At 50.8% G+C, this 13480-nt stretch overlaps 1 protein-coding gene across 4 annotated transcripts in view; it reads left to right on the top strand.

Annotated features, from left to right (window-relative positions):
* Positions 1-13480, top strand: part of OTOF (otoferlin) — a 100984-nt gene that overhangs the window by 46108 nt on the left and 41396 nt on the right. For all 4 annotated transcript variants that reach the window (XM_016948196.4, XM_016948198.4, XM_016948195.4 and 1 more), the window contains exons 6-8: positions 8797-8870; positions 10255-10381; positions 10872-10926. In XM_016948196.4, the coding sequence (XP_016803685.1) occupies positions 8797-8870; positions 10255-10381; positions 10872-10926 (256 nt within the window). The remainder of the gene's footprint in view (positions 1-8796; positions 8871-10254; positions 10382-10871; positions 10927-13480) is intronic.

Here is a 13480-nt window from a genome sequence, read left to right on the forward strand (position 1 = left end):
CCTATACCAAGGGCTCTGCAGAAGCTGCCCACACAGGAGCCTTACTGGCCCAGGGGCAGGTATAGGGAGCTCATTTACTCAAAGTTCCCCTCACCTCCCCAGGCTCTCAGTGTTGCAGAGATGGAATGAATCCCTAACCTCATGGGCACTCCACTCTCAGCAGCACAAAATCCGTGTTCCAGACCCTTGCATGGCAGCGTATGCCTGCCCTAGTCTCTGGAGAGAAAGTGACTTCGGCCCTGACCACACTCACATGCACACACATGTGTACACAAGTGCCCATGTGTTTGCACACACTCACATGCACTGCATGACACCAGGGAGGACTCTGGATTCTGGGCTCTGCTGTTGATGCTGTCTTTAGGAGTCACATCTTAGAGAGGACAAAGAAAGAAATCCCAGCTTTAGTCTTGCAGCTAAACTGTAGAGACCTGAGCCTTTCCTCCTGAGTCCCTGTATTCTGCGACTATCTCCTCTTCTCATTTTCTCCACCTGGCCTGGCTCTCCTGCCCTCCACGACCCCCACCTCCTTCTGCTGCCCAAACCCTCTTCTGCTGGTCTCCTCTCTGCTGGGTCTCATCTGGGAGGAGTTTGGGGCAGGAGCCACTTTTCTCATTCTCCTTATTGATCATTCTTCCACTCCAGTGGAGGCCTGCAGAAGCCAGGTAACTTCCTCCTATGCTGGGGCCAGAGGGCAGTGGGGCACGTGTGCATGGTGGGGCTCTGAGACAGAGGGGCAGAGAGTGGGCATGCAGAAGTGTGTGCATGTGGGGCCAGTACATGCAGCCTTACCCCAAGAGTGTTTTTAAATCGGTTTCCACAGCCCCTAGAGAGCTAGAAAATCCTCTGCTGCCTCCCTTCTCCAGGCTGAGCCCCAGAGTTGCAGCAGCTCCCAAAGCTGCTCAGATGAGCCGGGGCAGCTGGGCGCACTAGGATTTTGTGCTTGAGACATATTCCTCCTCCTCTGCTGTGAACTCTTCTCCGCTTAGTAGTCTCAGCTGATGTGGGCAGCCGAGGCCTGGCTGATGTTAACACCTTTGAATTACAGACTGACCTGCTTGCCCAACGTAAAGGTTAGCTGGCCAGTGCTGGACTGCAGCTGTGCTGTGTCTAGGCCTTCAGGTCTTGAGCCATCAGGGTATGCAGTCAAGTCTACCTGGGCAAGGCCTGTGCCAGAACAGGGTGTGAGGAGAGGAATAATTTGCTAATTGTTATTCACTTTCCTGTCTTCATCCTCATTGCCACAGCACTGGGAAAGCATTGAGAGAACATTCCAGAAAAGTTTTCTAGAAGCCTCCCTAAAGTGAGATAGGAGCGCCGTTTTTCCCTGCTCTGAGCCCTGGAGTGGTAGCTCACTTACTGCCCCACCTACACCCCTAGAGCTGCCCCCAACCACCCGTGTGCACTCCATAGCAGGACCCCCAGCCCTGCCTCACCCTCACAGAGCAGGCTTAGCCCACTGTTCCCCTAGAGGCCCCCAGAGCCTGGGAGCTCCCACCCCATTGGAGGGGAGCAGGGGAGCAGGGGAGCCGATGGGCAGAGGAGCAGGGTGGCCCAGGCCGGGAGGGTGGCCAGGCTCATCTAACCCTGTGTTCCCTGAGGAAGCTGCGACCCACATTGTGGAATCACCAGATCTTAGCCTGGTAGGGGCGATGAGCTGAGGCCCTGAGGTATCAGAGCTTGGGGTTGGAATAGTGGCCACCCAGGCCCAGCACTGTGGGCCCCTCCCCTCTCCCCCAAGGCAGAACCCAGGGCCATGGGACCCCTACCCTGCAGACCTAGGCTTGCTACCGTGCGAAGCTGTGGGGTGAGAGGTCTGTGGGACAAGGAGGCCCCTGGGGAGCGTGCAGGTCCGTGGGGCCGGGGCTGAGGCCAGTGTCTCTGGTCCACAGCCCCTCACACGTGTCCCCTTGTCTCCTCATTTCTTCCCCCTACTCAGCAAAGGCAGAGAGAAGACCAAGGGAGGCAGAGATGACGAGCACAAGTAGGTGTCCCAGGCGAAGGCAGACGTGGCAGCGTCTCTGGGGAGACAGAGGCCTCCTCCCCACAGGCTGTGGAGGGCGGGATGGGCTCGGCTGAGAGGGCTCAGGAGTGGGCTGTCGTGGTGGAGCTGGCACGGGTCATGGAGGCCCAGGGAGGCCTTTTCACCTGGCCACGGGGGTGAGGGACGAGGAGGGGTTAGGGTCGGGGGGGAGGTGGCCAGACCTTCTGGTTTCCACTCTGGGCTCTCGGGGGTGACCATCCTCCTCTCTGTGTCTTGTTCCTCCTCCACTGTTCAGCCCCCATCCTGTGGCCTTCGGGCTTCCCTGGGAGGGAGGGGACAGCTAAAGGCTAAGGGGAGAGGGGCACGAGGACCTCAGGGACCCCTCTCCCAACAGGGGCGAGGTAGGGCCAGGCAGCTGGAGGCATAAGGAGGAGGAACTCTGGGTACCCTTTGCAGCTGCAGGTCGTGGGTGGAGTTGGAGACCCCCAGGAAGCTTAGGAGAGGCCACCATTTGGGCAGCCCTCTGTATCTTCATCTCCCCAAAAGGCTTCCTGGAAAAATGAGGTCAGGGTGCTGTCTGGAGAGGACAGGAGAAGGGTCCTGCAGGTGGGAGGGGCTTGTCACAAGGGTCTGGAAAGATTCGAAGGCTGGGGGTTGTGAATGGGTCTTGTAGGCACCCCTAGAAGCACACTGACATCTGGAGGACTCTAGCATTACGGGATCTCATAAGGGCAGTGGTAGCCAAGGTGGACCATACTGGAGGAGGCCCCTGGTTAACACCTGCTCTTACAGATGACAAATCTGTCTCAGAACAGGGGCAGAGCTGGAACCAGAAGACAGAGAAGCTGACTTCTGACCCAGAGCTCACCATAGACCCAGGAAATTTAGAGAACTTGACTGTATCTAAATTTAATCTAATTCTCCAAACATACCAATGAGAGCTGAAAAGCCACGAGTGTGGTCTTTTTTATCTTCCAGATAAGCAACCTGAGCCCCAGAGATCTTAAGAGATTTGCTCAAAACTGTGGCCTCAATATATTAAGAATTAGTTCATCTGAAGATATCATGGAAATATCAGGATTGTGTGTTGAGGGGTCTGAACTGATCAACACTGGTGTGGGCTTGGGATATCCACTGGCATTAAGATCCTGGGGAACTCACAGCCTCATTCATTGCTTCAAAAAAAGGTATGAGTTCTAACTCGCATTTGTTACGCACAAGCAAAAGCAATGATGATGCAGTGTTAACTCTGTAGTGATGGAGGAAATGGCGCTGTGTAGGAAGAGCTCCAGCCCAGAGACCTGAAGGATGGAGGAGTTTGCCAGGTTCCCAGTAAGGGAAGACACGTAGGCAGAGCATGTGTCAAGGCTCAGAGCCAGGGAACTGAATCCAGGGTGGGTGGCGATCATGGGGAATGCTGAGCTGGGGAGTCCTCTTAGGGAGTCCTCAAGGGTTCAGGTTTCTCCATAGATGCTTAGATGTAAAGGGCATATGAATGAGATACGAGCAGCCTGTCCATCCCCAGCTTCTCTGCCTGAGATCAGCGATGCTCTAAGGCCCTTCTTGATGCCCAGCTTCCCAGTCTGTCCCAGGCCAGACCCACAGGGACACAGACTGGCCTGATCCCTTTGACTGGCTACAGTTGGAGTAAGAGGTACCTCACAGTGCCAGCACATAGTAGGTCCACCAAAATACTGGTTCCCTAGCACTTCTCTGTCCTAATTTCTTACCATCTCTAATTAGCACATGAGATAAAGTAAACTGGCATATAGTATTGTTATTATTATTATGTGTAGAGCAATAGGACTATTGAAAGAATAGGAAAATGAGATTTCTAAGAAGAGATTGAACAAATTTAAACTCTTTAGCCTGGAGGAGAGAAAACTGTGGAGACAGATTTCAATCTCTGAAATGTTAATGTGTGGCAAAGCTGGCTGGTATCTATCTCCACTGAGAGGAGATAAATGGAAATAAATTTAAGTTGAAGTTAAGTTGAAGTAGAGAAACAAGATTCAACTCACGAAAGAACTCATAGTGTGTGACATTCTGGGATAGGCTGGTTTGGGGAGATGAGAAAACACCCATCATCTTCCATGATGCTGCTTGCTTGAGCCTTGCAAAGGGCTGGGCCGCCAGCAAGAACTGAAGAGTCAGCTTCCCTGACAATCCTGGGGTCAGGACAAGTGTGTGTGGGTCCCCCAAGCCTTCTGGTACAACGTGGGCACATGTGCAAACGGGCCAGTTTGGAGACAGGGTGGTTCTAGTATAAAGGGTCAGCCTATCCTGCCCACCTACGGAAAGCTATTCAAAAACTAACTGAAATTCAACGCACTTTCAAAGACACCTGTAAAGACTGAAATTATGAAATTCCCTGTGCCTTGGGGCATGGAAAATTTTTTAAATAAACCCATTTAGGGGCGCTTGGATAACATGCTCCGAGGTTTTGAAAATTGGGCTGTTTGAGCAATGCAAAGAAGGACCACAGACCCTATTTCTCATAGATAGGAGTCTTTATCCTGATTGATTACCTGAGGCCTGAGCTAATGAGCCTAGTAGTTCCAGTTGAAGCCAGTCATGGGGCAGAAGCCCTGGGCAGTGAATGGACTCAACCTGCAGCTCATTTATGGTCAGGTCTCTATTAGCTTTCAGAATAATCCAGAGACCTGAATTAATGAAACACTCGGGTCACTAAATTTAGTTTGGTGAATGTTCCCAAGTCATTATGAATACTAAGCTCTACCTAGGACCCTGTGTGCACCACACAGCAACACCCTTCTAAATCTGGGCCATAAAATGAGCGAAGAAATCATCAGATTTATAGTTTACAATAAGTGAACTAATTTTAGCATTTTTTCCTCTAGAGATAAATACCAGTCTAGATTGTAGGTGCATTTCATTCTGACCATGGTGAATGCAGCCACGGGAAACTCAAACGGATTCTAAATCCTCAGAGGGTGCTGGGATACTGGCCTCCCCTTGGCTCTCACTTCTCAAGCTTTAATACGCCCAAGAATAACGAGCCATTTGATTGTAAAGTGAGTTTTCACTGAGTTGATTATTGGCTTGTTTTCTTTGTCTGTTTCTCACCATATCCTGTTTTTGGTAATTGTAGAACTCAACTAGACCAAATGCAGAATTTTGCTTTGAAAACAAAAAAAGGCCAGGACAACAGACACCTCAACAGCAAATTACATTTTTTGAAATCTAAGTCTTTCAGACAAATAGATAATCTTCAAAATTCCCTGATTAAGTTGACATTTATTTCAAAACTCTCCTTTACAGTTTGCCAAGAGAAGTAGGCATACTGCTTTCTGAGAACTGGTGCTGCAATCAGGCAGAAAGGGCTTTTTCTATAGTGAACTTCTGATGTGTTACTGATCAGAAAATTACAAAGGCCAGTGGCAGTGATGACATCATGCTGTACTGATCACAATTCAGATTCATTGAAAAGCAAGTCTAGGAGAATCAGAGGTACAGAGCCTGTAGTAAGAATTCTGGAAATTACATCCTTCACTACACATTTCTGCATTTTTAATAAAGGGACAAAGACAATATCCTTTTGAGATATTCCCAGGCACACAGGAGTGCTACCAGTACTACCACTTCAGACAGCTAAAATTATGCAGGGTTGGAAGGGAGAGATTTCTCCTTTCAATTGCTTCAAGGTGTAGTAGAGATAGTTGGACAAGTATAGTTTTTGTTTGTGTGTTTGTTTGAGACAGAGTCTCACTCTGTCACCCAGGCTGGAGTGCAGTGGTGCGATCTTGGCTCACTGCAACCTCCGCCTCCTGGGTTCAAGCGATTCTCCTGCCTCAGCCTCCCGAGTAACTGGGATTTCAGGCATGTGCCACCACACCCAGCTAATTTTAGTAGAGACGGGGTTTCACCATGTTGACCAGGCTGGTGTTGAACTCCTGACCTCAAGTGATCCACCTGCCTCGGCCTCCCAAAGTGCTGGGATTACAGGTGTGAGTCACCGCACCGGACCAGGACAAGTATAGTTTTTTAAAGCCTCAATCATTTCTTTCAAATCTGTTTGTGTTAAGAAATAAAGTGACTTTCAAATTCAAGGGCCATAAGTGCCCCAGGGATGCCTCAGGTCCTTTTCCACCTGGGTGAGTCCATGGGACCAGCCTCTGAAAGCCACCATTTCTTGCTACCTTGCACTCCCCCCGGGACTCAGGCAGCAGGGCCAGATCCCATCCCAGCAGGCCAGGCAGCCGGCTTCTCCAGGCAGGGCCTGCTTCTAACCTACCATCTCAGAGCACTTCCCCTCTGGGGAAGTGGGGAAGGGGCAGGGGAGAGGGAAGTCTGTGGCTGGAGCAGGCTGCAATGGCAAAGGCTAACTATGTAGGTCACACATGGGGAAGGGCCAAGGACTCCAAGAATAACACAGCCTAGGAATGGCCAAGAAGTAATGGTACAAAGTCAAACGCTGAGCCCTGCAGGAGACTCCTGGGTAATTCAGGAGAGAGACATAGTTGAGCAGCAAGGCTGGGCAAAAAGGAATCCCAAGCACTGAGACAGGAAGGCCCACAAAAACTACACTTCTGAAGCTGGGCCTATGGCAGGGTCAGGACAGCCAGCACCCCTGTCCTTGGGGCCAGCAGGTGGGGCGAAATCCCACAGGATGCTTCAGGGCAAGCCAGCCAGGGTGGTCCTTTCCCCACCATCACACGATTATTTCTGGTGGGTTCATTGATCTGTTCAATGTTATGTCACCAGCAATTTAACATGCACAGCAGTCCCTTCCCAAATGTTTGGGTGCTCAGGTTCTTTTTGAATGAGCCCCTTCTTTGTAAACATGGGTATGATCTGTGAGATTCCACAGATGACAGCATCCTGATCTGTAAACTATGCTGGCACACAGACCATATCTGTACCTATGGGTGCCAGCCCTGGGGCCTTTTAGCTAAAATCCCAAATGGTCAGGAATGGATGGGATTCTTGCCCACAGAAAAATGCAGTCCTACGGCATCGAGGCAAAGGACCCGAGATGCAGTAAAAATATTGCTGGCCTAGAACACAGGAGCTTTCTGCTTCAATCCCAGTTCTGCCACTCACCGTGTGACCTCGTGATTATTTTCCCCTCTCTGAGCCTCAGTCTTTTTATTGGTTGAATGAGGAGAAGTATGTGGCCCTCAGAGGATTGCCAGGAAGATGAAATGAGCAGACATTGCAGACATCTGGAAAGGCCTTTGGCCCTACGTAGTCTCTTTTTGGCCTGTATGTGTGTGTGTGTGTGTAACTCACCTCCCCCATCAGAAGGGAGGAAGCTTTTAAAAATAATTCCAAAGGCATCAGCTTTGATTTTAGAGCCTCTTTCTTTCCCTTTCTTCTCATTGTCGTATTTCAGATGGTATGCTACTGAAGAGTGCAGACACATCAGCCTTCTTCCATTCCTTTTTAGGAATTCAAAGAACACGCTAATGTTCCCTAAATTGTGAGCTGCTGCCACGTGAAAAGGGTGATTCTCAATTGCTCCCTCACTGGGATATGAACGTGCTTTGTCCTGCATATGAACAGTAAAGAAAGGTCCTGGGGTTGGGATAGGGCCAGGTTTGGGGAATAAGATTGGCTCCACAATCCTGAGGAGAGGGGCTTGAGGTTTCTAGGTCATCTGCCTGAGGACAGAAAGGTTTTCCCCAACCTCCTATTGCCCGGCATAAAGAACAAGGATCTGGGGTCTTAGAAACCATAGTCAAGCCTCCACAGGGAGATGTGTGACCCAAAAAGGGTGGACTCTGCTGTAAGTGAGCTCCAGGTTGGAGCCTACACCTGGCTCCACCTGGACCTACAGGATGATGGAGCCATACCCAGGAGGAGGGAGAATGGGAAGTGGAGAGAGTCAGGTATCCACTCATGCAATATGGATGGGGTAATGGAACACTGCACTTTACCCTCTGCTGATCCTGCTCCTGGGGCTTCCTGGCGCCAGGAACCACAGGCTCGGCTGCAGGGACATCACTGAAGGGCAGTGAGGACCCCGCCCCTTTTCCTCAGCCCCCCTGACTGCAAGGCCCTTCACCTGGGGGCACAAGGTCGCAGCAAGCCAGAGGAAGAGGTAGGAACTATGGAGCCTGCCATAAGTTCCTGGGGTTGGGGGAAAGGGGAATTCGGCAGTGAGAGGGGACAGGTAGAAGGGGCAAACTCCAGGACCGGAGATAGATGGGAAAGGGCCTATCTCCCCCTTTTTCATGGGGACCAAGGAGGATCCCAGAACACGGAGAGGTTGGAGAAAGACAAGTCAGGCTTTGAGCACCAGGGCCATCTGAGAACTGAACAGCTCGTTTCAACCACATCTCCCATCTCCTCATCGGCCTCTGCCCCTGAGTCCTCTCTGGTCCCTGCCCCGCCGTTCTGATGCTCTGTCTCCAGTCCTCGGGCTTTCTCTCCAACCAGCTGAGCCAGGGAGGATGAGCGTGGGGACACTGGCAGGGCTCAGAGCTCTGAGGAGACTAGACTGAGGGGCTGGGATCAGACCGAAAAGTCCAAGACCCAGAGGAGCTCCAGTTAAAACGGCTCTTTCCGGCTCAAGACCACGTTCCCTGCTTGCTGGGGACCCCATCCCTCTCCTCCGTGTGTGAAAGGATGGCAAAGGCGGAAGTGGAGGGGTCTCTCACTGCCCTGATTCCCCCTCCTGGCTCCCAATTTGGGAAGACAGATCCCGATCTGTCTCGGGACCAGTAGGTGAGGGGCCGGGTCCATCTCCCTTCTCTGATGTGTTCTCTCATGTTTGGCTCTTCTGTGTTTGTGTGTTTTCCTCCATGCGTCCCTCTCCCTGCACCTCATTCTGGTGGCCCCCCTCACAGAGCCGGGAGGAGCGTGTTCTCCGCCATGAAGCTCGGCAAAAACCGGTCTCACAAGGAGGAGCCCCAAAGACCAGGTAGGACAGGTGCCGCGTCAGCCCCGCAGCCCCGCGCCTCGCGGCGCCCTCCCGCCGCTTGCCAGCCCCTGCCCGGCTGCCAAAAGGCCCTCCTGGGATAGGTCGTCCAGAGCCATCTGTGAGGGGCCTGGACTCTCATTGGCTGGCCCAGGGCTAGGCCCCGCCCAGTGATGCGTGGCCCTCCAGGAAGGAGACGCCCTGGGGCCGAGGGAGGGAAACGGGCAGCGCCCTCTGTCGGGTGGGCCTAGTTACAAGGCTCGTCCCGCCCTCGTTGCTCCCGGTTCTTCCTTCTTCACGCAGAAGCCCAGAGTTTTAATTAGAGCAGAGAATATCCATCCATCAAGAAACGCTGTTTGGCCAACTCCCTATTTCTAGGGGGAAACCGTCGTCCCACTAGTGCGGGGTCGGCGGCAGGCCTCGCCCGCGCGCTCTCACCAGGCTGCAGCCTGGCCTTTGGGGAGGTCCTGGGGCCGCTGGAGGGCGCGGCAGGGCCGGGCCTGGGAGGCTGGAGCAGCAGGTGGCACTGCGCCCTCCCGGAGGAGCGACTGGAGAGGGGAAGACAGCTGCTGCAGAGGAGGCGGGAGGCCTGGAGGAAGACAAGGGGAGAAATGGAGAGGACAGGGGAGCTGGGAGGGGGCCATCTTCTCCATCACGGGCCCACCATCGGGGCTCCCGGCTGCCCTCCCCCAGCATCCCCTCTGTGGCCCACTGGCCCTCAGGCTCTCTCTCCCACCCTCTTGCCCCCATGCCAATTCCAGCCGTGCCCTTCACCTTCTTAAATGGAGAGAGTACAGCTGCTGGCTGAGAACCAAACCCAGCATCCTTGGGTGGCTGTTCGGAATCCACATGTCTGCATCTCATTAGATGAATACACACCAATGCATTAGGTTCTGAATTCCATCAGCTATTTGATATGGATAAGTTACTTCCTAAGCCTTCGTTTCTGTACCTGTGACATGAGAATAACGCCCATCTTGGCAGGGCACAGCTCTAAGGACTAGAGATACTCATGTAAAGTGGTGTTGTGCCTGGAACAGAGTATCCACCCAACAAATGGTAGCTATTTATTGAGAAGTGCAAAAGTATGAATTCTTTATTCCCTACCTTCTTCCATAAGAGATATTCAGTGCCTAAGTAAGTGGTATACAATAAAAGAGCATTCAATTAAAATAAAAAGGCAAGACCAGACGTAATGGCCATTCAAATCCAAGATCGGGATTAGGTAGAAAAACACTGCAGTTATTCAGGCCATAACATTCTAAGCGGTAGCAACTAAGTAAACCTCAAATTTAACTCTCAGCTTTCTGGATGCCAGAGTAAAAGGAGAAACAGTCACTATCTCACCATCAGTCAGCCCACCTAACCAGTCTTTCATCTTCCCCAGATGAACCGGCGGTGCTGGAGATGGAAGACCTTGACCATCTGGCCATTCGGCTAGGGGATGGACTGGATCCCGACTCGGTGTCTCTAGCCTCAGTCACAGCTCTCACCACTAATGTCTCCAACAAGCGGTGAGTGGATGGGAGCCCCGCAACCCCAGCTGCCCCCACCCTGTCAGGCAGGACCTGGCTTGCCATGATTGGAATTTGGGTAGGGAAGAGTCAGGGCTCATGGACGGCTCCTTCCTAACCCAACCTTACCCTTTTCTGCTTTTCCTTGGGTGTTTTTCTCACCTCTCTCCCTGCAAAAGCAGAGCACAGCAGCTGCAGGCCTGTTCTCAGGTCCTTGAATACCTCCCAGCCCAAGGAAGCCACAGACCTGCCCACCCCATATTTGAACCTATTGACCCCATGTCTGTCTCTCTGTTACTTCTGCCTTTGATTAGTTCTCTGTGTTGAGGCCTCTGAAGGCAACTAATCCTCACTATTCTTGGCAGGGCTTGATGTTTAAAGACCATGCTTCTGTCCCTCTGCCCACTCCCAGGTCTAACCACTGCCAGTGTCCTCCTCCCCCAGAAGCAGTCCCCATACCCCAGGCCTGATGGTACATTCTCTTCCTCAGATCTAAGCCAGACATTAAGATGGAGCCAAGTGCTGGGCGGCCCATGGATTACCAGGTAGGTGGGCACCTGGAGGCCTCATGTCTTTCAGACTCTGCTGTAGTGGGGGATTCTAGCCGGATGTGCATTATCCACTATACTGAGGCATGGATCCAGGGTCATAGAGAACCACAAGCTGAATATAAGTTCCCAAAGTAAGCTTGTTCCTGGGAGGCATTCCTAGCAGTATCATCAGTAGAGTGATACAAACCCAAAGAAAAGCTTGAGAACTCTGCCTATGCTAATCAAAGCCCTTCCAGTATTTCATGTTCAGTATTGGACTTCATAAAGTGAGAAGCACCTAGAAAAACCATAAGGAGACCAAGAACTACAAAAAAGTATTCAAACAGTTAAGATAAGTTAAGAAAGTTTTCCTGGCATGATTTTTAAATTGTTGTTTTGTATTATTTGATTGCTGGAAGTAATGTCGATTCTGGTTATCTCTGGATGGTGAGACTGTGAGTGATTTTTTTTCTTCTTTTTGCTTCTCTGTATTTTCTGAGATTAACACAACTTTTTTATTTGTGTGCTTCTAAGACCAGAGACAAAAGACTGAGACAAAGAGAGGTTGACAGCTGTAAGAATGTGAATGTGGCCAACAGTGCAGGCAGGACAGGTGATGAGCATGTCTGGTGGCTGCTGGGACACCATCTCTCAGGAAGGGCCCAGGGACCCTCCATTGCTCCAGACCCTCCCTTGGAGGCTAACAAGACTCAGCTATAAATCAGAAGACTGTTGGGCTTTCCTAGGATTGAGTTAGAATGCTGGCTGCTCAGAGGGGACAGGGCTTGCGAGAGATCTCACCTGGCTGCCACTGCACTTCTGTCCTGGGGATGTTCGGTCTGGGTATCAGCACCAGGCCCCAGAATCAGAGTGAGCCCCATCTACCAGGGTAGAGCTTTATCTTTGATGCCTAGTTCCAGACCCCAAGCACACCAACCCTTCTTTACGGACAACCCCACCTCCCCTCACTCAGGTGATGATGGAAAGGATAAGATGGCACTTTTCTATGTAAAAGGTACATCTGGCCATGTTTTCTCCAGAATATACTTCATCTCCCTTCATCTTTGTTTTAGTTAGTTTCCATCTACTCAGGCAACTGTCTTCCCAGGTGCCTGAAAAACAGCCCCAGGCAATGTCAAACGGACCTGCCCCTGTGGTTTTAAATAACTTCAAGCCATTGGATTCCTTAGCGGTTTGAGAATCCCGGCCCCTCACCTCTGCCAAAACCCAAACGCAAAGTGTCCTGAGACTTCCGAGGGCTTTTCCAAGGGATTGGGCTCAGGGCTTTGTTTCTCTGTGTGCTGAGAACTGGAGAATTCCAAAGAACAACGACCCCAACTCAGGTATCATGTCACTGGCCTAAGAGGTAAGGACACATCAAAAATAGAGTCATTATTGTTCATGGAACTTATTTTTGAAGGTTTATTCTATGCCAGGCACTGTGCTAGGAGCTATATATGTATTTCCATTGTAGTTAATGTAATTATTCAACCACCCAAATATAGGTGTTACTGCATTTATAGGTAAGAAAGTGAGGCCCCAGGAAGGTCAGGAGCTTGTCCCAGGTCGTTGCCACTAAGTTAGCCAAGGCTAGAGCCAGGGTTCAAGGCCAGGGGTGTCTGGCCATAGCCATAAGAGCAATTGATTTCTATATATCAAGCCTTCTAGACAGCTGCTCCCTTCAGGTCCCTGGTTCATCTTCATCTTGCTACTTAGTGCTTGTTTTCCAAACCTTTTCAAACTGCTTCCTACCAGAGACTTTTATTGACTGAACCAGACATTGTCCCCTCCAAAGACTTTTTAAACCGAACTGAACAAAACGGTTGTTGTATTTAACCTGGTAGCATAGTGTTTCCCGACAAGTTCATTCACAATTAACCTTGCAAACATTTGAGTGAGAGCTATGAGGATGCAAATGTGAAATTATTTTCACTTCCAATACATACAGTGTATAATGCAATAAAACCAAGCCGGGTGCAGTGGCTCATGCCTGTAATCCCAGCACTTTCGGAGGCCGAGATGAGTGGATTGCAAGACCAGCCTGGCCAACATGGTGAAACCCCGTCTCTACTAAAAATACAAAAATTAGCCAGGCATGGTGGTGGCGCATACCTGTAATCCCAGCTACTTGGGAGGCTGAGGCAGGAGAATCACTTGAACCCAGAAAGTGGAGGTTGTAGTGAGTCGAGACTGCACCACTGCACTCCAACCTGGGCAACAGAGGGAGACCTTGTCTCAAAAGAAAATTAAAAATAAATAAATTAATAATAAAAAGCAATAAAACCAGATACGACTTCACTCTCTTGGAGACTTTGGGTTTGATGAGTTATAAAGACCTCAGGAAGGACACCTCGTTGGTGAGATGTGGGGAGACTTAGCTGAACTCAGATCCAGGAAGGGTTGTGAGGGCTCAGGACCATTCTAAAGGTTATGGCACTGAAAGAAGCCTGGAGGTAAAAGGACCGCGGCGTACCCATGCTCTTTGTTTCTTCCATTTAGAATGCATGTCACGTGTAAACTCTTTCCTGATTATTGCCATCTCCAAGGCAAGAAACCACAGTCACCCCCC

The sequence above is a fragment of the Pan troglodytes genome, chromosome 12 (genome assembly GCF_028858775.2).
Source record: "Pan troglodytes isolate AG18354 chromosome 12, NHGRI_mPanTro3-v2.0_pri, whole genome shotgun sequence".
NCBI lineage: Eukaryota > Metazoa > Chordata > Mammalia > Primates > Hominidae > Pan > Pan troglodytes.